The following is a 25504-nucleotide window of genomic DNA, read 5'->3' on the forward strand; positions in this document are numbered from 1 at the left end:
TTTTTAAAAACATGAAGCTTTTACAAAATCTGTCAAATCTAAGTTCATGTAAAAAACAATTCTACATAAAAGAAAATCAAAGTACTAAGCTATTCTATTTAGTTTTTTAAAGTAAAGCTCTATAGTACCTTTTCTATAATATAATTTCTCTGCAGTCTTTCTAATAGTCTAGTGATAGTTTAAAAATTTAAAATTTTTTAGCTCTCAGCTAGAACTCTATTGAGAATGAAAATGTGCAACAAGTAAGACTCCAGCAGGTTCACCCGCCTTCTTAATGTGGCCCTCATGACTGCGTATCCAGTTCTGGGAGATACTGGTACCACTCTTACTAATGTATGCATGTCACCAACATCAAAGAGTGCTTCCCTTCAAATAGGGAAGGGAAAGTATTCACCATGACCTAAAACCAAAGCCTTATCCATAAGGAGTTTATACCGAGGCTCATGCTTGCACTGAGTGGTCAAGTGATGGGGAATGTTACTAGTAAATTGATCAGCTTCTTCACAAATTCAAAAATTACATTACTTGGGATAAATCCGCACAATTAAGGTTCAAACAGGCAAAGCAATAATGCATTGGAATACATCTGTCTTGCTTCCAGTGAGTGAGTTAGGTGCTCGTAGATAGCATTCATGTTCTCTTGTTTGTTTTACAAAAAACGCAGGATGCTAAGTCAAACACTATGAAGAACATGCAAGAGCAATATCTCTTTTCCCCAAATGATTGACTGTTCTGGGGACACAGTGTGATTTTTCTACTGAAATAGATTACAAAAGGCTTGTGATTCTCTGATTTTCAAATCACTATGAAGTTGTTATTGAAAAGATCCATTTAGACGAAACAGAATTTGCTGGGCTATAGTCATGTCACCGGTTGAAATTTTATACCATATGTGTTACATGACATTACAGTATGAGATTCCCTTCTCATCTGTGTGCAGACTGTAATGATGAAAATTATATAAAATATTATCTATATAAAGTAAATATAAAATATATAATGTATAACATATACAACCTATAACATATAATATGCAATATTTAATATGTACTATGATATGTATTTATATAATCATATGATATATATCATATAATCAAAAAACAGATCCAAAAGGAGAAAAACTTTCAAACACAGCAAACGTTGCCTAATTAAATACATAGCATAGTATGAGAAATAAGTGGGAAGACTATGAAAACATCTGGAATTCATTCACTGGATACAACAGAAAATCAAAACAAACACAAAAAAAAAAGTTAAAAAGTAAGAATAAGTTTATTCTTTCCCTATCCGGGTTTTTGGGTTTGGGGTTGGGATTTTTTTTGGTCTTATATGGGCTATGATATCAGAATTTTTAAAAATAATTACGTTATAACAGAAATAATGTAAGCAAAAGATTCTGTTTGTTCTGCATATGTTTAATACATTTGTATAACATTAAATATAATTACTTTCTAGATAAGAATAGATAAATGGCATTATTCGTATAACTATTCAGGAATGCAGAACCAGAGCTGTTCAGGAACCGAGCAGCAGAGCTTAATTATCCAGTCAATAAAGATACTGTCTTAGAACTTAATGTCTTTTATATTCTGCGACATGGATTTCTTCACTTTCACCACTTTGAGCTCAACCAATAAACAAGATCCAAAAGGTACATAAGCTCTATACCTCTGAGCTTTTTATGCCCACTGGCAAGTTCAAGAACTGATCAAAGTTAGAGCTCCAATTGCGCAATGAAGGAAGAGTGTCTAAAAATGCATCTGTTTTGTGGAGTGCTTTTTGCTTCCCAGGAAACGATGGCATGAAGCATGCATTCCCACCAAACAACTCTATAAAATATAAGCCTCTAGGTGTTCCCAGAGACATCATCTACCACAGACTATTTACCCTTTCCTCCTTCTAGCTGTGGGCTAGTTCCATGGAAAGTCTTAAGAGCCTATAAATCTCTCTTTGGGCAGCTAAGGCTACATCTACTTTATCACGTAATTCAGCAAACAAAAGCAGATTGGCAGACTGAAGCTGCTGATGCCCCTACATCCACCTTATGTATGTTCCACGGCTTGTCCTTCAGATTAGATCTGCTCTGATGCCTTGAACTGAACATCCCCATCATGGACATGATTCATAGCTGCTCCAAGGACGGGTCAGTGGTTTGGACCTCCCCTAAGGGTTAGAGCACATCTTTAAGTTCCTGGAGAAAAGCTTCTGGTTTAATTTCACACAGATGGAAACTAGTACGCATGCACAAAACTTGCTCTAGAAACCAAGCCAAGGTGCCTTAAGTGGGGATGACCGAGAGTTAGTTTCAAAACTACGCTACTGCACTGAATCAACACATTCACGCACACGAAGCCTATATCCAATACAGGAGTGTCAATGGTCTTTTCACCTGACTGCATATAGTAAAATTTCTCTTGGTAAAAACCTAGTTCAAAACTTTAGCTGTGCAAGCAAAACCGAATTCTACCTTCAGCCTCAGAGCAGCAAAATTTGCCTTCCTATGAGAAATGGACATACTCCATTGACACCACCCTCCTGGAGGGTGAAGGTAAAGCCCTGCCGAGAGGGCTGGTGTGGCTGCAGCACAGCCATCTGCAGGGGAGGAGAAGAGGAGAGGGCTTATGGCCAGGAATCCCCTGCCTTGCCATGCCTCCCGTTCCTCCTCCCATTGCCGGAGCTCCCCACTATTTGCATGGCCTCCCCTCCAGCACAGAGGGGACAGGGTAGAAGTGAGTGATCAGACAAGTGCAGAATCATCCCTGCAACAGCAGGGCTATGGCTGCCTGTTACTGGAACAAGAAAAGTCAATCGGTTCTGTCTAAGGAGGATAACGTCTGGAGAATCACTCCACTGTAGCAAGCCATGATAGTTTTGCTCCTGTTAGCTCCAGGCACCTAGCCCTAAAACAACTCGAAGGGTGTTACCTGTTCTCCTTAACTTACTGTGTGACATAATTCCGTGCTGCTTGGACTTCAGGAGTCACCCTGCAGAGAACTGCCTGTGCTGTGGAAACAAGGCACAGGCAGAATTAATGCGAGATGCGGCTGATCCTGGCCAAGCAGGGTTGACTTGGAAACCGGGTGGACACTTTAAATGCTGGACAAGGTAATGAAGTGAAAGCCGCAAATCTCCAAGTCACGCAACTCAATTTGTGTTAATGGGCAATAAAAATTGTCGGATGCATATCACTGCCACTGTCAAGGAAGACAGGCGGGTGCTAAAGGCCAGCTGTGTGATAAAATGATTGTAAGTGGAAGACTTGGTGGAATGAAAGCTAGGGGAGGGAAATACAGCACGGTCGTAGAGCAGTTTTGCTTCTCAGGTTGAGTACAATGATTAGATTAGCCTACAATTTATCTGTGAATCTTTTTCCAGGTCAACTGCCGTAATGTTTCTTTCACTCACAGCCTTATTTAGACAGTAATAAGGCAAACATCAAAATGCCTCTCAGTATTTAACTTCCTCTATTCTCCAGTGCAAAGTTAGCTTAGCACTTACAGGTCTAACCTTGGCCAAAATTAAATTGGAGAAGGTTTCAGAAAAAAAAAGAAAAAAAGTGAGAATGTTGTTAGTCCCATCAAAGTGCTTAACATTGGCCTAAACTATTTTTAAAGCACTTGTTTAAATTTTAAAGCAGTAAGGGATTAAGAACAAACACAGGCATTTCTTGTCTCCCTTGTGTGTAAGTAATTTTAAAGGTCAAGCACAGCTTTTTTGTTCCCTGAAAAAGCCTTCTGCATTTTTGAAAGCTAAAAACCATAGGCCAGATAATCAGCTAATCTAAATTAGCAGAACTCTGTCATGGTCAATATAGGAGGCCAGTTTACACTGGCTGAGGTTCTGGCTGCTGTTTTGTAAAATTCCAGGAAAAAAAGATTACAGCATTTTTAAAGGAATACATCCTGAAAGAGGAGATGCAGATTTCCCTGTCTGAGTCTCTGCCAGGGGGAATGAACTTGTAAGTACCGTAAATCAAGACAATGAAAACAGGCAGTTAAAGTCCAGTTCTTATGATGACAGGTATACTGGTTCTTTAGATTTGCAATAGAAAACCAGGCTGTGCATGCATCTGGGTAGGAGCCCTCTATGGAGGCAAAAAAAAAAAAGCACCATAGCTGGAGGATGCCATTCCATTAATTCCAAAAAGCGTCCTGATTTAACAATCATTAGAAAAGAATCACACATGCGTCTGACACAATAGTCCTCTCAAACGACTTTTGAAGCCCCGTTGGTGTCCCTTGGACAGAAGCAGCAAGTCAGCAGCTTGGAGTTCTCCAGAACTGTATCAGGAGTTTCCTAAAGCTGACTTTAAATTATGACACTAATTACACCGTTTTCATCGTAACGTGTACAAAGTGTTTCTCTTGGGATATCAGAGAGGAATTTTGTCAGCTTTTAAAAAGAGTTATAATTCACCTCTGAAATGTCTTTTTGCTGATTCTTGCCATGATGACGAAAAAAGAGCAGAGCGGTATTCCAGAGCCCTCCTTCAGATCTGCAGCTAGTGCAGATCTGAAAGCTGTTTAAGACCTGATCCAAAGGCCAGTTAAATCAATGATATACCTGATCACTAGAGGAAACAAAATCATTATTATCAATCTAATCCTGCTTCCATGGAAGTCAAGGAAGTAAATTTTCAATGGGAACAGCACCAAATACTTAGGCTTCTTTTTAGTCCTTAACTGAATATCTTTTTAAATAATTTCAGTAGGTACTATTGAACTTAAAATTCCTCATGAATAAAGCATCTTGAAAGACTTGGTATGAACAAAATGAGTAGCTCCTTATTATAAAATTTTGCTATTAAAATCAGGCTCTTAAACATTTTCCCAGTGCTTCACAAGAAGACGTTTGCAGATCTAGGAGAAGGATTTCTGAATCTGCCTTTTCTTCTCCACTCCCATGCTGTCTGTAATCACTGCACAGTTTAAAGAGCATATTCATGTGAGAACACTTTATTTTCTAAGTACGACAACTGGTATGTTCAGGTGATTATTTTTCCGAGTGAATTTCTGAAAAGACACAATCCTTCTCAGAAGGCCTGGTATTCTAGGCTTAAGTCACAAGAAGCATGTTTTCCTTCACTTTTACTTTCCCATTTCAGTGCATGTAAATAATAGCTAGGTTGTAGTAAGTTTTTAACTTACTTCTATACCAGAACTGACTTGTTATCACAATTCAAGGATCTAACACAATAAACGCTTATGTGATTACTCCTAACAGAAGCTGAACAGTAACAGAATAGTTACATAAGGATTATTCCCAATGAATACAAGTTGAAAAGTGTAGGGACAAATTCCCATACCCCATTCCTGGCTGTCTGAGAGGTTTCTAATTCCAAGTTTAACAGCAAACAGGGCCAAACATTAAGCTGGTCTATACCCCACATGTAATGAATCTTTCCTAGTAGATAAGCACTCTGAGATAAGCATGAGGCTGGGTACTGGAATTTAGGCCACCTGAATGTAAGCCCTTAATAGAATTCTTTAAAATGTCACTTTTTTATTGTTTTGCATTTAAAAAATTCAAATAATTTCTACACCAGGATCAAAGTATAGGATTCAAAACCAAAAATACAAATATTGACATATAAGCAAGACTTAAAATGCATTGGTTGAATGATCTTTTGCAAAAGAGCACTCTTTCCGTGCTCAGGAGGCATTTCAAACTGCATTTGACACACAAGGCAATTAATTCCTTTTGGTGCATTTATGTTATCATATTCTGTTCTTTGACACCCAATGTGGTAAAAATGCTGCTTGTTTCAAAATTTGGAAAATGACTGGGTTTAGCTTTGCTTCCTGGGGATTCCTATTCTAAGGTGACTATTTTCCTCTTCTCCTCTGTTTTTACTCTGTTCAAAAACACTAATAAATCTGTGTGATAATTAACATACTTTAACTTTTTTGTTTGTAGTGAGTGATACATACTTAGAGACTGGATTAAATATTATAAATACACACACAGGAAGGGAAACTATGTTCTGGACGAAGCATCTTTATTATCTCTGCTCACTCAAAAAACATTAGTAATACAAATTGTCACTATATAAGGAACCTCCAGAATTACAAAGCTTGAGTTATCTTTTTAAACCATATGCAGAGATTACAGCTGTTCTGGCATGCATTTTTCAGCCTATGAAATACAAAACCCAATGCTATCCTGCTTTTATTAAAATATTTTTAGGATGCAAAAGCAAGGACTAAGAATCTGAGGAAATTACAAATTAATGTTTAGTTGTGCATTGGATAGTCAGGACATTTTATCTCTTTATGCATCTGTCCCACACATTAAATGAAAGGAAAAACAGTAGATGGACATATAATTAGACATTCAGTACAATTAATTCATCAAAGACATGTAAGTGTGGTTTCAACACACACAGTATATTTACCATTTGTTAAATTCTGGAACATTCATACAGTACGGTCTAATGGTCACACTTTCTATAGAGAATTTCCTACCTTTTTCAAAAAGGGGGAGGGGATGGAGAATATTCTGATTTTAAATTAAGTGACATGTCCAGGGAAAAGCCCTAAACTCAATTCTTCAGCATACAAGAAGACCTGAGCTTGAGCTGCCAGTCTCATCTGAATAGCTAGCACCCAAGGCCGGCTTCTATTCCACAGGGGAAAATGAGCCACCACCGCCACCACCATACCAGAAAGCCAAGTCCATCCTGTTTCTTTTTCTTTCCCATCATTAGAAGCTTGCACTTTGCTGAGTCTGGAAAGCAGAAACAATATACCCATCTTTCTCCTTCACCTTCCACTTCCACTATCATGGCACCGAAAGCTTTAGGGCACTTGCAGTTCTGCATGTACCTCTACAGAGCAGAACAGATTCACTCTCAGGTTGTTCATGTCCAGCTAGTATTTTAGTAGATTGCTAAGGTTTTCCTGGGGAATACAAGTCCCAGCAAAGAAACTGCATTTTTTGCAGTTTCTAATTTAGACAAACTCAAAGACAGTTTCATGAGACAAAGGAAAACATGTTTTTTCTGGGCTAAATTGTTGATTTGTAGCAGCCTTAGAGGAGATATTAGAGCATTTAACACAGATGCAAGAAAAATGTAAAATGAAAATGGAACATATTAGGCAACCAGGCTGTTTCCAGCTCCCTGTATAATTATTATAAACCTGTTTCCACTCATCCTGTAGATATTCTCTATGTCTGGAGACAGAGTGGAGCCTCCTTCCAGTACGCAAGTTCTCCTTGTATATAATTCCTTTTCTGCCAAGTAAGAAACCCAAAGACCTAAAGTGGTTACTGGACGCTTACGTGGGCCCAGAATTCCAGAAGTGAATGCTGTCATTTGTCTCTTCCTAATTACCATTAATTCTTCCTTTGTGCATTCAATGGAGATTGGATTAATGCAGCTATTCTGTTTAAAAATCAAACCGCGTCGTCATCACTTGCAGTGCTCTAGTAGCTAAATTTATAGTATCTTATCTTGCTGAGGAATCTTTGCTGTGTTCCAGGACCATTTGTTAATGTCACTGCAGCCATTGAAATGGCACAAGTTCATTATATTGTTATTGTACATACAGCATAACAAAAAACTAAACAGAAGGTCAAATTCTGATCATGTGACTATGTATATAAATCAAGAATATTTCCACCGAGTAAAATGAAATTGTTGGAATAGCTGGCCAAAGACCTAATTTATTATTGTGTCACCCACAGAAATAGGAATTAGAAATAAATACATGGACACACATACAGCGAATAGAATATATAATATTTTATCTCTGAACATTTGGATTTCTCTTAAAAAGCAAATGGGAAAAGATGAAGAATATGAAGGGATTTGCGATTAGTTTACCATACAAGAAAATCCAATATGGAGCCTAAACTGCTTGAAATAAAAACATCAGTTGGCTAAAGGAATTTTTCAATAGGATGAATATATTTTGCTTTAACCCATTTAGTTTTGCAGCCTTTTTTCACTACTCCACTTACCCCAGGAAAACTGGCAATTGTGAAAACAGATTTCTTAAAATTGAGTGCAGTTTTTTTTAATCCCATGCTTTGGCCAACAGTTAGTGCAGTTTTTGTAAAATGAATGGAGGTGAGACCCATTACTAAATCTGTCCCATAACATTTCCCGCCAGGGCGAGAAAGAGGATCAGTTTCCAAGACCATTTTTAGTCCTTCTGTTTCCAGCACCCTTCCACCCTCTCAGGGCATTGAATTAGGCAGGCCTGCTTGAGGATATCTGAACATGCCTGAAACATCCAAAGCCTGACACCCGTCATCCAAAGCCTGACACCCGTCATATCTCCCCTAGACAAAAGGAAAGCACAGAGAGAAGGGGTTTAGACTGCTGAGGATCTAGTTTACATCATAGCACTAGCAAAGGATCAATCTCTCTTATTATAAATGTATGGACACATTCATACATGTTTTGAAAGATCACTTCTTTTTGCATTATTGTCTTGTAAAAAGACAAGTTTAAGATATTCCCAACTCCTTCCAACATAATATATTCCATTTGTAGCTTACTATTACTATGTAATGAAGTCTTTTTCCTGATTCACAACATGGTAACATATGACTTATGAAGAACTTACTACACCTACTGATCCTTACAGTAATGAAGAGATGTGCCACTACCTTGTGCAGGCTAGGGAAAACTCGCTTTGTCCTCATCTCCTTTGTATCACCCACTACATCCCACATAAAAATCACGCCAGGCGGTTCTACTGCTGAAAGAACAAACAGGAGATTATAAAGGACATCGGTGACAATGCTTGAGAGGGAAATGTTTCTCATCATTGCAGAGAGGCATCACATACCTGTCTATAGGGGCATACTTGGATATTAGTTTGTTGGGAAAACCAGAGATTAAAGAATTTCATGCACTAGGGATTACTATCCCCCTTCTGACAGGACAGCAAGAGACAGCCTTGGTCTCCAGCTCCTGTCCCCTGCTATGCTATCCTACAAGCACAACGTATCATCCCCTTCATACACCGACTAAACTCAGTCCTGTGTGGTTTGCTTGTTTCTAGGTTAAGCTGGCTATTGGCCAGTTTCTATCTACACAGCCTTGTGTGAATATTATTACCTTATTGTTCTTGCTTTACCTCTTTATTTCCTTGACCTCCGCAGAAAAGTATGTCTTTGCCTTTGGCCTATCAGACCAAGCAAACCAAGATCTTTTTATCGTTTTCCACAAAACAGACTCTCCATTCTCCAAAATAAGTCTTCTTTACTGGTGTTCAAAACTTTTCTTAAGCCAGGGTTAACAGAACTTTTCATCCATTATTAAAGGTGAGACCTTAGGAGGGCCTCATGCCTCGACACTTCTCTACTGCTGCAGGGTGTATGATGGACCAACTACCACATCTACCTTTTCCACAGCTACAAATGTCTCTGAAATATTAAAAAGCACAGCCGATTTTGCTTTATTTCATTCACAAAGCTTCTTTTCACTGAAAAAAATGTTATTTCAAGCACTAAAGAAAACCACTGGTTTCCACATTCGTGATTTCTGCCTTTTAGAACTGGATTTAGTATTTCCTCTTACGAAGGAAATGAATGTGTTGAGAAAGTAAATGTGTTAGAAAAGATGAAGCAGGCAGCTCGAAGCTGTCTATTTGTCACTAGCTGCAGCGTACAGCTGTAGAGCTCCAGGATCACGCGCTGCCAAGGGAACAGCAACCAATTTCAGGGCCAGGGCCAGGAGGCAAGAAGTTGGCAAGGATACACTCCTCCTCCTCCTCCTATACAGACAAACGGACATACAGGGAAGGGGGGACGGCTGGGGCTCAGTCGAAGAGAGGAGGAAGAAGGGCCATTCAAGCACAGCGAGCCAAAGCTCCTGGGGAAAGGCTGCCATTAGGGGCAGCAGAATTTGTTGATGGCAATTTTTTTGCAGCTGGCTCCTGTCAGATTTAAGCACATCATTTCCAGTACTGGCCTGAAGCGTGCTGTCCGTATCACTACATAAGCTCGGCTCCTGTCCATCAGAACAAACACGCCTTCTTTCAGCCTCTTTTTAACAGGGTAAGCTATGATAAAAGATAGAGAGTCATGGTATGATTTTCCTATAAAAAGGCACTAAAAAGGTTAAATTATTAGCCTAGAGAAAACATAAGCAGATAGGTGTTAGATATGTAACGAATAATGAAGCACCAAAAATATACTAAGTGCTCTTTTGTAAATTCTACAATAAATAAAGAACACAAGGTAATTAAATGATATTGAAAGGCAGTTTGTTTAAAATAAAAAAGTACTTATATTTTACAAGATGCATAGTTAGCTTGTGAAATTGACAGCAATACCATAACTGAGGAATAAGTTCAGAAAATTTCAATAAGACTAAAATTAAATGGATAACAAAAAAATCTGCATTACATTTTCTCTCTCTCACTCACTTTCCTAATGCTTTCTGAAATAACCATTCACTAAATCTAAGACTAAGGGAGAAAATACGGCAAATCACCCTTCTGAAACAGCTGAGGATGATGACTGTTAGACAGTATTGCACGATGCAGAGAAAAAGAAAGAAAATAAAAGTCATTAAGCACAGTCCTCCAGAGCTGGAAACTCTGGGGAAAGAGTTGTCACATCAATCTGTCCTTCTAAAAACAACACTTTGAATTACTTCATAAATGAAAGCAGACTGAACTACATTTCCTTTTTATAACTACTCTTTAAAATTAGTGAATGACTTCATAGACTGAATATATTAAATGAAAATTGCTACTGTTTACAAAATCTTAAGAAAAAAGAACAGGAAAATACATCATCCTTTCACCATACAGGTGGCACTTCTTTCACATTCAGTAGAAGAGCAATGTAGCGGCTAACCCCACATGAAACAGGTCTGAGGAATGACTCAATCTTATGTATGTGTCACAGCTCTCCATTTTGGATTATTTCCAAAACTGGGAGGTGGGGGAAATCTCACCTTCACATTTCTTGATTATCTATCCTGTCAGAGCTCCGGGCTTGTGCATGGATTAGTACTGCCATCTTAATGAAACTGAAAATCAAAGCAAAATAGTTTAACTGTATTTTCTTACACAAGTAAACACATAGTAAAGTAAACTGGTCAGTTTGGGGGATTTAAACTATTGCACAAAACTAATTTCAAACATTTCTCATCATTCTAACTGGGTCTTCAGTTCTGAACAGGGCCCCTCTCTACAGCTGCACCAAAACCACCCTAATCACACCGAGTCTTTTTAAATGGGGAAAAATCATTAACTTTCTACCTTTCCATGGCAAATCCATACCTTTTCCAAGCAAATCCATGGTCTCCTCCAAAAGGTCTGGACTCACTGCCTGGTCTCCCTATCCTCCTTTTGTCAGCAGTTCAAAAGCTTTAGCTGAGTGTTTCCCTGCAGTAATACATAGGGATAACAAGAACAGACAGTTTCTCAGTACACCATAACCTCTTGTTGGCACAGTGAGATCTCACTCTTTCGGGGAGCTCCAACAGCAGAGGACCTTCTAGTCAAGGAATGAATACTTCAGCATGAGGTCATTTCTGCATTCTCCCTTTTTTTCATGTTAATAGAATGCTTTGATTGCATTTCCAAACTTCAAAAGGGAGGAAATTCCAGAATTAAGGTTGACTTTTACTGCACAGGTGCTGCGGTTGGCAATTTCCTGAACACCTGTTTTACCAAACTTTTTTTTCCCCCAAATATAATTTGCAAATACTATTTTTAGTGCGTGTATTAAAAGAGGCAATCCAAACCACAGCTTTAGACCTGGACCCATTCTCTGGCCCCAGGGTAAGTGGCAGAGGATGGTTTGCATCCATGCAGCAAAACTCTCTTCCTTCCCCAGAACAGGGGGGAACTGCCTGCTGGAAACAGGTCCTGGCTTGTACTCTTCCTCTGGCTGAGCTCAGGCCTGGAGAACACCGGTTGGCTGGATGAAACCGTGCCAAAGTGAGTGCTAAAAATTAAACTCCAGAGACCATTGCATGCCAGTACTTGAGCCCATGCTTCGTCTCTGTTTTGTTTATTAGTGTACACATTGCCAGTAGGTTGGGCAGGAGGATCAAAAAGCAGTAGGGAAAGGAAAGAGCTATGTATGGTAAAGGATAACTTTGGCCCAAGAACAAACATGTATAAATTAACAATTAATATATTAGGCTTCAAATTACAAGAAGGTTTCCAACCGTGAGGTGAGTCAAATTCTAACACAACATTCCCATAGAAGAGCTGAGCAAGAAACTTAGCTCTTTTTGTGCTGGAAACAGATCAACTTTCAAAAGGACTGAATGATACAGTTTCTCTTGATGGCAGGGGGCTCATCCTAGCAAGTCCTTTTACTCCTACCTACGTTTTAGTCCTTCCTACACTCCTAATACAATCACACTTCATCAAAGAGAAAAGGCATGACATAATATGGCTCTGAAGTCACTGTACCTGATACTGTACCTCTCTCTTTAAATACACTACACAAAAAAAAAAAAATTTCACAAATTTCCATTGAACAGGAATAGTCTCAGCTTTCCCTGTAAACAGTGAATATTTATATCCAATCCCACTTACACAGCGTTTTGTTTTCAAATGAACCCATTTTATCATGAAACTCCCTAGGGTTGTAATTACTGTGAACAGGATGACATAGACTAATGCAAATTGAGAGATGTAGGCAACAAATCTGGGAACAGAGATATTTATTTCTCATACATGTATCACCTCTAAATTACTGGAATCAAAATATGAATATAACAAGGAGCTACTTAAGTATGGTAAAATTGATAAATTATGGGGCTTTTTCTCCTTGGAAATAGAATTGTACAAGCAAAATAACATGGGGTTTTTTGAGCTTGCATAACTATAATTAATGCATTAGGCTACACAAACTGATCTCATGACAGGCAAACAGCTGAATTTTAGACATAATAAGCAGTGGTTATCTCGTCCTGTAATAAACACCTAGTTGCACTGTAGATGTCCAAGATGATGTATCAGCTTGAGTCTGCCTACCTCCAACACTGCCTGGCTTGGTGACTGCAGTATGTAATTGTCTTCTTTTTCTCCCAAAGTGGAAAACAGGGCAAAATGTGAGGAAAGTTAAAAATCCTATGAATGTTGGGGAAATATGATTATTTAATACAGTAACTATAATTCCTTGTAATGCCGTAGGCAGTGTGTTTTACACTGTCCATGAATATGCTCCTTGGAAGCATGAGCTCCAGTACTTTTGAGTAGTCATGCCAATGCCTCCGGTATTCCTGTTTAAGAAGTAATGACAAATCTCCCTGTTCCTTCATGACTGGAAGCCTGTGGATACTGAAATATTCCCTAGTATAAATGTGGGGATAGAATTTCATCCCTAGAAGTTGTATCAACTACAGCATCTTGAAGAAATCAGTATCTGTAAGATAAACGACTGCTCTTTTTTCACCCGACATGTGAGGAGGCATGCCACAGTAGATGGCTGGTGGACTTCAGGAAGAGAGTGTTCTTCAGAGTTAGGACTACTAACTGCATCTGCTGAACAGAATTTAGCACTTCTCTCCAATCCTCCAACCAAACCCAGTAAAGAAACCTCTGCAAATAAGAGTAGATTGTCCTCTTGGGCTGGGTACTCCATCATTTCAGAAACAGGACGAAGGTGGTGTTTGGACTCTGGTAAATTGAGCCATGCTGAACACTGTTGAACATAACCACTAGCAACTACCACAGCACGATGTACTATGATTACATGCAAACTCAAGGCTTGGAAAACAGCCGATTTGTCTGTCCCAATATATACTCTGGTCTCTTTCTGACTGAATGCCAAGACAGAGTTGGATGGGCACCATTCATCCCTGCAACCTCCCTCACCATAGAAGGAAACAGAGGCATGCCATCAGAGTAATCACAGTGCACTCCAGCAGGTCTCCCTGATCTGGACAACTGAATAACTTTCAAGATCATGCATGTAATTCCTCAAAAGCAGATGTAGTGGTTGTGAGTGCAATCTGAGATGAAGCAGACCCCTCTTAGCACACATGTGAAAAAAACCCCCATGAGTTAAGACCAAAAAAAAAAATCTTCAAATTGCTGTTGTCCTCTGTTCTTCTTGGAACCTTAGTGAATGCAAAACTTTACACGAGTTTCAAGGAGCTTCACACTTCTATTAACGTCTATTAACACCTAGAGGGCCATCAGAAGCCAAAGGGTGATTGCCAAGGATCACAGAACTCCTGCAGCATCAGTTTTTCCCAAGTTATGTTCTCCATGTACCAGTTTTTTCTAGCTGAGAATTCCCTCATGCCAGTGAGATCTTCAGATGCTCATTTTGGACTGCTTTAAAACTGCAGTATATTGAAAGAATAGTAAAAAGAAGCTTTCATGTAAATCAAGAAATGGGCATTTACTTTTTAGTAGCTACAACTATATCTTTACAGGCTCTGATCGAGTTTTAACAGCATCAGTGCAACTTCCTACTTTGGGCTTGTCTTCCTTGCCAAAAACTTTTCTCAGTAAAACAGGGTATCTTTTGCATGCTAATTATCCTGCTGTAAAATCCTAATGGAAATAAAACTGTCATTTTACTGCAAAGTAAACCACCAAAGACACTAACAGACAGAAGTTCTAGGCTTTCAGTAAAAATCTGTCATTCCTTCTCTCCATCAGTATTTCAGACCAGGATGGTGGTCAGATGAACAAAGCCCACTTTCCTTCCAGTGAAAACAAAGACTACACTCTAGCTTTGTCTACCTGCTTGTCTCCATAGCTCTTTCTGGGCAAACGAATCTCACACACAACCATATAACTGTAGCTTCCTTCACTGGCACTTCTTGAACAGATTTCCAATAGTCTGCATCCACTCCTGTGCTGCACTGCTTGCTGCTTCTTTTTCCTGTATCTAGATGGCTTTTGGAGTGCACAGGTTTTTTAAAGCAGCATCATAATGAGGTACTGAGCTACTCATGCTGTCATTTCAATAAATAATTGAATTTCAATTCAATAAATATAAATTTTTTTTTTTAATTTGGAGATATCTCTATTCATCCAGAATATTGCATTTACCCCCAGCTGGTCTGAATTGAACTGGCCAGTTTGTGATTTTACCATATAATAATATTATTATCCCTAAAATCCCAGTCTGTACTAATATATTATGGAGAATCAAACAGTTACATGGAAACTGCTTTTTGAAAATTAATCTTTAGAGACAGATCATGTGAATGAAAAAACTGCCCCTGAATCCTATGCTCTTGTGGTGCTCAATGAAATAAAAGTGGCTCCATAGTGGTGTAGGTGTCCCCATGGACCTTAGTCTTGATTAAGTCACTTACTTACTTGCTGATTAGTAATATTGAATAACCACAAAAGTTCTCCCTGTCATTTGTATAAAGCACAAAGGCTGTATGGTACTTAAAAGAAACCAACAGCCACTTTGGTAACTGTTAAGCATAAGAAGGCTCAATTAGAAATTCAAAATATGTACTTTGATCCAATATTAAAGTATTAATACTCAGTTGTGGTTGTGCTCTGAGATTAGAATATATGAGTTCTCAATCACAGAATAACACCTAGTACATTTTGTGGTATGAAAGATAGGGAAGGTCTCTTAAGGAGATAGTTATCTCAGCGTACTTCCTCTATATCAAAGTAATTCATATAATTTTCTGTAGATCTTGCAAGTTTGCAACATTTTTCTGTTCTGTAGAGAAGTCATTCCTCTATGATCAAGTACTTCTGTAAATAAAACCTAAAGAAGCTTGAGGGCACCTTCTGAGTTTCTTGGCTCTATATACCTCAATTTTAGCTCTTTTTTTTAATTTCTATGTGCCTGAAGTAGATTAAGAAAGCTTGTACCTATTACTCTATGTCCTTAAAAAAGACCAGGGGGAGAGGAGTTAACTGAGCTAACGCTACAGACTCTGTGTCCCCAAAGGCCTCCATACGCTCAGAGTCTGTAACAGATTAGATGGGATTAGCGTGTTATCTTTCTAATACGTACTGGTGTTTGCCTTCACAGCTTAGATGGTTTCATAGGAGAAATTTTTCAATTTTCCAGGCTGGTGCAGAGCACTTTTTAACCCGGCAACCTCAGTGGCTGAGGCTGGATCTGATTCTGCATATTCCCGAATTCTGGGTGCTCCAGCCAGCAGTCAAGCTATCAACACACTGAATGGGGTCATTCTTCTCACGGCTGGAGCTACAGAAAGCACAGCAGATATTCCATAAAATTCCAGAATAAACAGCACTTAACGGCCATTTCTCACCTGCAGAAGATGCTGAGACTCTTCCATTCACACTAGACTGGAAAGGCATCATTTATGCTTCAATTGTTGCTATTTCCATATATGCAGAACAGTATTCCTAGTGAAGGATAATCCTGCTGAGTGGGTGGAACCAAATCCTGTGAAGAGCTGGGATGACCAACACTATTTTCCATAGCTTCCCTGTGAAGAAACAGGTTTTCACAGAACTATGACAGGAGCCTGTGTTCACCCTCAAGCATTTAGAAATGTAAATGAGGTAGGCCATAAATGACTGAATGCGGTTTGCAGTTGTGCTTTGGAAACCTACCACTCAATGTGCTAACGGTCCATGGCTAACGAGTTCTCAACTGGTAAATTGAAAGTTGGTACTATGTTGGGAATGGGCAAGACTAATAAAGACATGCTTTCTTATAGGTTATGGACATATGTTATTAATGAGTTTAAACTATTAAACTCTGAATTTCATAGAAAAGACTTCTCAAACCATACTGAGGTCAATGTCAGCAGCAATACACTTGCAAATCGCCAGCGTAAAGGAAGAGATGAAAAGGGCATTGTTCCACTATAGCTGGGCTTAGTTAAACACCAGGGCAGGTTCAAGAACTCAGATCAGGGATAGAGAGAAAAGGTGCATGATGCCAGGGCGGTAAAGAAACTTAATTAGTCCCCTAAGTCTTATCCTCTCTGCACGACTATCAGTAAGGTAACTGGACGCAGGGCATCCACTAAAGCTTTCCTGTCAAGACTAACGGTGGACTGTGACAGAGCTCAAGGCGGAGAAAGACCAGAAGTGTTTTCCATAAGGTAGGTAACTGCTATGACAGACTGCTCTTTCACACTTTCCAGGGCTTCTCCCCAGGAGACTAAACCTGTCATCTGTTCTAAGGAGGAAATATGCCATAACATTTTAATTTCCTGGCCCTATTTGCTAAATGCTTAGACTGTAGAAGCAGTATTGGTTGATCACCGCTAGGTGATATACAAAATATCCTTTCAGTGAGATGATTTTTTTGATTTTTTTTGTCGTTACAGGCTTCCATCCTTTCACTGCTTGTCTGTTGCTTGAATCGTAACCTTTTAGAGGAAAAGACTATTACAATATGCATATAAAACAGTCTGACAAAGCTAACACAAGAATGCCGAGGTAATTCAGCACGGTAATAACCAAGAAATGCAAAAAACTGTAATGGATTCATCAGCAGCGTCATGCTGTAAAAGAAAATTATCAGCCAATTTTTCTGGATTGGATGCAGAGGCTCAAAGAGATTCGATGTTTATCTGCCCTGCACTGAAACCCAAATATATAGTGGAGTTGGGGATGGGTTCAAAATCTTTTCTATACCTGAACAGCTCACCTTTACTTTGGCAGAAACCTAGTCGTTTGAAAACTTACCATTTAACCTAGGTTAAAACCAGGCAAGCTTTCCTAATGTAATATCTTACGGTGTACTCCGAGCATATCCCACCTCCCTTAGGAAATGACCATTGACTTGGGCAGCCTATTCTTTCTTCATTCCGTGTTAGCGCGGTTTTTAATTTCCACCAAAGATTGCTGTCTCAGGAAATGCTAGTTCCATAAACCGCTCTTCTTTCCATTTAACGCACGCTCAACGTTTAGTCCGTGTTAACCTGCCAGCCGTGTTCTCTGAAGAGGACTCAAATTCTGTCGCTACTGCTGGGATGGATTCGGCAGCAGGACTCCGCGCAAGTCAAAAATCAGGTGTCGTTTTTCCACACCCAACACTAACCCATTACCGACACAGGATGCGAATTGCAATAGCACGTTAAAAAGACCTGCAGGATCACCCTGACGCAAGCGTTAGGAGGCACTGCTCAACAACTTTGCTCCGGCTGGAGCAGGTAAAAGGAGTTTTCGAGCCCCAGCCGAACTGCTCATCCATCCCAGTGCCTACCTCGCGTCGCCGGTGATGGACAGGCAGCAGCACCGAAACGGCAACCGCAAACCCGCAGCTGCCGCCCGCCGGTGCGCGGCCGGGCGCTGCCCTGAACACACCGGCCGCTCGCTGCCGGCTCCGCCAGCCCTCCCAGCCCGCTGCCCCGCGGCGGGACCCGGCGGCAGGGAGGGATCCCCCCCTCCTCGGGCTCCTCACGGGCGGCGGGGGGGGGAACGGGACCCACGCCAGGGCCCTGGGCTCGGCGCCGGCTGCCTAATCGGCCTCGAGTGCCGCGGCGGCGGGACGCTGCCCTGCCGCTTGCCGGAGCCCAGGGCGGAGGAGGCCGGAGACCCCCCGCCCCGCTCCGCCGCGGCCGGCTGGGCTCACCGCCGAGCCCGCGGCATCGGGCGGGAGAAGCCCTCTGCCCCCCTCCCCACCCCGGGGGCCGAGGCCGCCATCCCCCCTCCCCACACACACACACACACACACACACACACGCAGCCCCCGCCGCTCTCCCGCGGCGGCCGGCCCGGGCCCCGCCGGCCACGCTCGCTCCCGTCCCGCTCTGGGAAGGGGGGGAGGGGGCAAGCTCGGCTTCGCCCCCAGCCTCCAACTTCCCCGAAGTTACCTCGGGTTCCCCCCTCCCCGCCGGGTCCGCCCGGGCTCCACCGTCCCTCAGGAGGGAGGGCGGGAGAGGGCGGGGAGAGGCGTGTCTCGCCTGGGCCGCCGCCGCTGAGAGGAGGCAGATCGGAGATATAAAAGACCCGGCCGGGGGCCGGCGGAGGTTCCAGTCAGCGCGGGCGTTCACGCCGTGGGGGAGCGGGGCTGGAGCGGGGCTGGCCGTGGGCAACCCCAATGCGTGGACTATCCGCCGCTGCGTTATGCTGGAGCTACGGTTCCGCTGAAGGGAGTTTGCACACGGCCGGCTGGGCTGGACTGCAGCGCTGCCGTTCCTTATGAAGAAGGCACAAGTGAGTGAGGCCGCCGGGCGTGAGGGGCGGCCCGACCTACCTGGGGGGGGCTTGCCTGCTGGGGAAGGTCGAGCTGCGGGCCGGGGAGGGGGGGACCTTGGGGGGGGGGCTGCTGGGGTCGGAGAGGGGAGTTGCGCGGCCGTGGGGGTGTCCGCGGAGGGGGGGGGGGGGGTGGTTGTGGCGGCTGGCGGGTTGCCTCAGAGGTGAGGGGCGCCGGGGGTGGGAGCTGGTGCCGTTGATGAGCGGTTTGGGGGAGCGGGGGAGGAAAAAAAAATAATAGTAATAAAAAATAAATAAATAAAATTACCGCCCGGTCTTGCCCTCGGCGCCCCGCAGCCCTTGGAAAAGTTGCAGCAGGCGGCCGGATCGGCGGCTGAGCCGTGGGGGGTCTGGGAAGGGTGTGGGGAAAAGCGCCGGAATAAATCCGTTGCCTGTGTCAGGCTGACGAGCTGAGTGCGAAAACCTGAACTCGTGGGAGGGAGGACGGGACGGCGGTGCCGTGGCCGCTGCCCTCCGCGGCCCCGGGGTCGGTGTTGCGGGTGGCCCCCGGCGTTCCGCCGCGGAGAGCCGCTCGGTACCGGCGGCGGGGGGGGGGGGTGTCCCCTGCCATCATTTCTCCAAGTTCTGGAGAGATTGCAATCGCTGTGCTGTGCGTTTGGTAAAAGGATGGGGACGGACACGAGTGGAAAAAGGGTCTTGTCGCAAGAAGCAGCTCGGGGAAGCTCTGAAGAGAAAAAGTTGAGGGCTTGACTGCGCAAGGTGCCGCGGTACCCGCCGCCCTGGCTGACCCCAGTGCCGAGACCGAGCTCCGAGGGAACGATGCACGGACACGCACACCGCTAGTCCTGCGCGGGGGGCTTTTGCCTCCCCCCTCCGCTTCTTGGTTCGAAGGTGCTTTTTGCCTTTGTCTGTTTCTTGGCGATTGCTGGGTCGTCCACGCACCGGTAGCCTGAAGACGCTTCAGCGTACAGTCATTGGAAAAGACGTAAACTGTGGGGTTTTTTTTTAAAAAAGGGAAGGTCCTTACTCGAGTCTTTGGGGCGGTCAAATAGTTTTTCCAGAGATGACAGGAATTAGAAATACTTGCTTTTTGAAATATTTAAATCCCAGCTGGCCAAAGCACTGGAGAATGTACCCATGCTTAAGGAGTTATAACCTGGCGACTTAATTTTTGTGATGCTGAAGTACAGTGAGGTGTTAACTTAATGATCAGTTCTGAACTCTAACGGCACATATCCATTGCTGTTATTCCCTCCAGATGACTAAAGATGCCTTGAACTTCAAGGCTGCTGTTTCAGACACTATATACAAACTTGGTCAAATATGCTGAATAGATTATTAGTTGGGAAGGGTCTCTTAAAGTCTAAGAGCCATATTTAAGTGTGTTTAGATTTATGCATTCGTTTAATATTGGAGTGGATAGCAGTAAAGTCACAAGGTGTTGTCGTAGCCCACGGAAGCATATATGTAGGGCTGTTTCTTCAGAGAAGAAAAAACTGTTTGTCAAACAAATGAGGATTTATGAGTGCAAGCGGTCAAGTGTTTCATTTCATAGGAACTGTAAACTTCTAAAACCAACAGAGAACTCTTGCAAATTCAGAGCAAAGCAGGAGCAATCTCTCTCCCAATAAACTGGGAAAGACAGGCAGTCTTGGCATTCAGGACCATATGGCTTGACTCAGGGGCTCGTGAGCTGTAGCCTGTGGAACAGCTTCTTGTCATGGTGGTGAAGCATCTGTCAGCCTTCAAGCAGTTATGCTTCCTGCTTTTTGGAGGCAGTGACAGACTCCTAGCTCTCCAGAGGATTGTTTCCTTCATTTTAAGGATTACCAAACAAATGTGGTACCAAACCATTAATCATTCTGAGGGGATCGGAGCAGGAGATACTTTGAGAAAGACTGTTCACTAAAACCGTGATGACCCTTGTGCAAAGAGAGAGTGAGTGAAGCAGATACAAGAAGGAGGACTTAAGCACATTGGGGCATTTGGAACATTAAAGGAAATTTTAACCTTTGTGCTTTCCTGTGGCTACTTTTGCCACTGTCCAGACTGGTAACTGGCATAGTGAAAAAAACAGGATTGGGAAGTCAGGAGAGAAGTTAGCATTTCTTATAATAAAATACTCTGCAATAGACATAGTACAGAAAGTGAGAACCACTACATCACTGAGCCTTGAAAACACTTAGTAATACCTGGATAGTGCTTAAAATAAATCAGGGATCTTGAAGTTTGAGGTAATGTTACACAGGGATAATATATAACTAGTGCAGCTGAAGGAGTAGCTGAGTCATACGTCAGTGCAAGGAAAGTGCTGAAAGAGAAGAGTCGTGCTGAATGCTAGACTTGAAGTGAGCAGGTTGGTCAGTTTATTTAAATCAGTCTTAACCTGAGAAACCACAGGAGCTGCAGAAGCATGTTCCCCAACAGTGTCAGTCCTAGAAGGATTGTTTCTGAAACTATACATTTAGATAAATATATAACTCCCTGTCTTACATGTACCAACGCCTCCTGGATATCTTTTTTTTTTTAAGTAATAATGCCTTTAGAAATGTGATTAAGCATTTAGGGTCCAGTCATACAAATCCTTTTTCAATGGGACTACTTCCATGAATTAATCTTATTGAAGGATTACTTGTATGAGAGGATTTGCAGGCTTATATACTTAGTAATTAAAACTATTATCAGAAGTGAGTTTATGTCATTTTGCATGCTAATATTACAACAAATAAAATATCACTGATGTTTGGACAGCCTTTTACATTTTCAGTAAAACGGGATGAGTGGTGCTAGTGTGATACAATCTTGCAAAAACATGTGGCAGATTTCTGATTTGTTTGTTCTTTGTTTTATTTGAAGACAATGTAAATAGGATTAAGTTACTAAGAAATATGCTGCAAGGAGGGGGTCACCCATGGGGCTAGCTCAGAAGGCTGCTGATGTTAAGGTATCACAGATACTTTGTTCAGGCGCTTGATCTTCAGCAGTGGGTTAGATGCACAACCTCTTAGAAACCTCAGTATTAGAAGTGTCTGATATCTCAGCTCGGCTTTTTATCTCTGAATGTGCACATTACTGCTGTAGTTAAATGACCTTCTTAGGTTGTCCTGTCTGTAGTACATTTGTGTCACTGAAGTGGGAGCCTCTGTAGAAATTATGATGGAATCGTACCTGGAAAGAGAATTAGTACACAAATTGCCTGCTCCAGTCTCATGTTGGCAGGCTAAATCAGAAACACGAAGCAGATATCTGGTACCTTGGTGCAAGCTTGCAGAGTCATTATTTTAGGGGAAATAGCTCTGATCTCCAATCTTTCTTGCTCGCTCTGCAAAAAAATTAACACTAGGCACTGGAAGATGTTTGGAGCTCAAGGTAGGTATAGGTCTGCTGCTCATCAGATAGAAAAAGAGAACTTGCTGGAGCCAGAAAGATGTTGTGCTATTCACATTGAGAAATGGACTAAGGTATCTTTCTCTTTTCCCCTGTTTTAAATCTGCTTCAGGGAGGTCAGTTTGTGAGTACTGCAGCTGGAAAGAACATCCTGGAATAAAGTGTTATATGGAGAATAAACAGCAGATGAACTGGAAGACTCTAGGGTGGGGGAGTGTTTTGTAAGGCATGTTTAGTGATCTTTTTATTTCTTTTTCTTCGCCTGCTTGTATTGCGTGCCTGTAAGTTTTTTTATCTCCGCGAATGGTGCAGCACTTTGCTTTGTAGTTTAGACTGAGGCCACTAACCCAGTCTGCTTCTGACCCAGTTCTGCCATCGCACTGAAATCTAGTTTCTCCTTTTGTGCACTGCATGTCAGTCGTTCAGGTACAGTTCTGCAAGCTGACAGTGCCATTCTCCAAGTTTTGTTATGTGACTTAATGGTATGCTGGCTCGTGTAATCGCCATATTGTATGAAAGTTAAAGAGTTGGCAAGATGCAGCCCTTGGCTTCGGGTGGGCAATGCTCAGTATGCAGTATGTAAACACAACACCCATTTATTTGAAGGAAGGCAGGAAAAATCTCCCTACGCAATTCCATTTGAGTGGTGTGGGAGCTGACAGATGAAAACGAAAGCGTTTGTTCTTGCCCTGGTCTTTGGTATGCCAAACCTGAGGTTGGTCAGCCTTTTAAACACACTGCAAATCTGCTTGGGTTTTGTTTTGGGTTTTTTTTTCCTGTGCACTTGTGGAAAAAGGAGATGGACCAATGTAAGGTGAGTGGAGAGGGGTACCGCTCCTCTTTATTGTTGTTGATGGGCCCATGTTTGCATTGTGTACTGAGTCCTCTGTAAACCTGCAAAACTGACATTTGTAAATATTACCAATGCTGAAATAGCTGACTGCGGGGAGCATGTAAAATATAGATTTCTTTGCTGGATGGTTTTAGCTATTGACAAATGTAAATAGTATCAGACATTTATAAGTACGAGAATGAAAACTGAAAATATGTTACAGTTACAGAGAAAACAAATAGTGTTAAGTATTTTATTTGAATAAAGCTGGTAGGAGGCATAATAGCTGAGGTCAGTGAAAGCAAATATGCTACTGAAGGCATTCTTTCTACTGTATGTCTAAATAAAAGCCAGTTTAGGAGTTCAGATTAATGAACACTTTGGATCCCAATAACGTAGGAAATAAATTATCCTCTAATTTCCTATTGTTATCTAATAACCACTGGGCAAATGACTGGTTCTTGTTTCTGTTTAAATAATGTTTAAATTATACAATGTAGATGGATGCAATAATCATTTTAAATCTGATTAGGAATTTTCTGCTTTATACATATTTTTGCATTATCGTTGCTGCGTGGAGCAGACTTAAGTTTCGGTGCAAGGCAAAAATAGCGTCAGGTCTAAGATGTCACTGCAGGCATGGCCTGAAGGAGGCCCCTGTGGTACTGGCTGCTTTGCAGCCATGCTTTGGAGCCCACAGTTTTGCAAAGTGGGTAAGTCCTGAGCCTCCAGCTCCTCCATCACCACTTGAACCAATGCTAGAAGTGGGACGAGGTGGTGCAGGCTGGGGGGGCCGAGTGCGGGTTTCCCCCCTGCAGGGCCAGCAGTGCTCGTTGGCAGCGGTCAGGGCTCCTGGAAGGCTCTCGCAAGCAGGTCTGCTGGACACCCGCCTTTCAGATACCTGCTAGCCCTAAACCTTCACTGCTGTTAAAGAACACTTGTGAGCATGCAGCGACTGCAGCATTTGGGTATTTTTCTTTTTCTTCATTTTTGCTGCAAAACCTACTGGATGGCGAAGGTCAGGTTCAGGAATGACCCTCAAGGTCACGTTTAGCCCGAATGTCAAGAGCTACCTCTTCTCCCATCTGTGATTTGGTGCCTGTTTATAACAGCCGTTCACATGGTGTTGCTTAATGTTCCAGTGAAGAGTTTCTAGAGGTCAGGCTGAGTATCTTGGTACTCCTCCACCTTCACTGGCTTCTGACTGATTTTGGGCAGCAGAGCGGGGAAGCCAGAGAGGGGTGCGTGGGGCTGGGCAGCAGAGGTGGGTTGCAGACTGCAGCTCAGACTGGTGTTCTGCAAAGCCTGCAGGTTTAGGCTGGGCTGTCACGAGAAGGTGAGTGTATGCTCTACAGAGATGACCTCTGGGTTTGTGAACAACTTTGATTCGATCCAGACAGAAAAAGACTAATCTAAAAGAATTTACCTGAGCATGCTCATTGGAGTGAGAGACACAGTTTCACATCTTTCTTGGGTAGGAACTTAGGTCTCCAGGAAGGGTCTAACCATCCAGTCTGTCTTGTTGAAGCTGTTCTACTTTGCATAAGTAATTATGCACTGTGCCAGAGGGAAGAAAAGCAGAAAAAAAAAAAATCAAATCCAGACTCTGAATCTGAAGTGTAACTTCAGTGTTGCTCCAAATCTGAATCTGGGTCCATGCAGATTAAGAGTTAAGTCATCCTTTAAGACCAAATTAACTGAGCTGCTAGGTTTATTTGTTCAGTCTTGAGGGTGGCTGACGCATGAACTAGGAATGTAGGGGGGACTGTATTTCAGGCCACAAGTCCAAATTCACAAATTGCAAATCATGCGAACCTCTGAACCTCCACTCAGAAAGACTTAGGCATCTGCAAATCAGAGTCTGAAAATACCAGTCTGCCAGTCCTCTCTGTTTGTGTAACTTGGCATTCCCAAGCATGGCCATCCAATGTGACTGAACCTGGCCTCAACGTAATTACATTAACTGTCTCAGTGACAGTAAACCCTTATCCAGTGTTTTATTCAGCTGGTCTTCTGCTTTGTGTTTGTTCTGCTGCCATCAGCTCCAGGGACATCAGTTCACTGACAGTTAAGGCCAAGGACAAGCATAGTTCACTTCGTTCTACCATCTCTTCTTTAGAAGTACCTTAAGAAGTTTTTAGAAGCACCCTAAAATACAGCTTTAGGAATATGTTAAGTATATGCAGTCTATTGTATGATAGGACCTACATTCTGCATTTGCTTT

The 25504-nt window shown here is 42.2% G+C and overlaps 1 protein-coding gene and 1 long non-coding RNA gene across 4 annotated transcripts in view; one reads left to right on the forward strand and one right to left on the reverse strand.

Moving 5' to 3' along the window:
* Positions 1 to 5977: 5977 nt before the first annotated feature.
* On the reverse strand, positions 5978 to 10097 carry LOC128135517 (uncharacterized). Its single transcript, XR_008233103.1, has 2 exons — positions 8617 to 10097; positions 5978 to 8286 (listed from the first exon to the last, which is right to left on the reverse strand). It is a non-coding gene; the product is annotated as an uncharacterized LOC128135517 (long non-coding RNA).
* Positions 10098 to 18903: 8806 nt separating this feature from the next.
* Positions 18904 to 25504, forward strand: part of KITLG (KIT ligand) — a 57387-nt gene continuing 50786 nt past the window's right edge. For all 3 annotated transcript variants that reach the window (XM_052774642.1, XM_052774643.1, XM_052774644.1), the window contains exon 1: positions 18904 to 19061. In XM_052774642.1, coding sequence (XP_052630602.1) covers positions 19047 to 19061 — 15 coding nt within the window. In that variant the 5' untranslated portion in view covers positions 18904 to 19046. The remainder of the gene's footprint in view (positions 19062 to 25504) is intronic.

This window comes from Harpia harpyja, chromosome 23 (assembly GCF_026419915.1).
Source record: "Harpia harpyja isolate bHarHar1 chromosome 23, bHarHar1 primary haplotype, whole genome shotgun sequence".
NCBI classification, from domain to species: Eukaryota; Metazoa; Chordata; class Aves; order Accipitriformes; family Accipitridae; genus Harpia; species Harpia harpyja.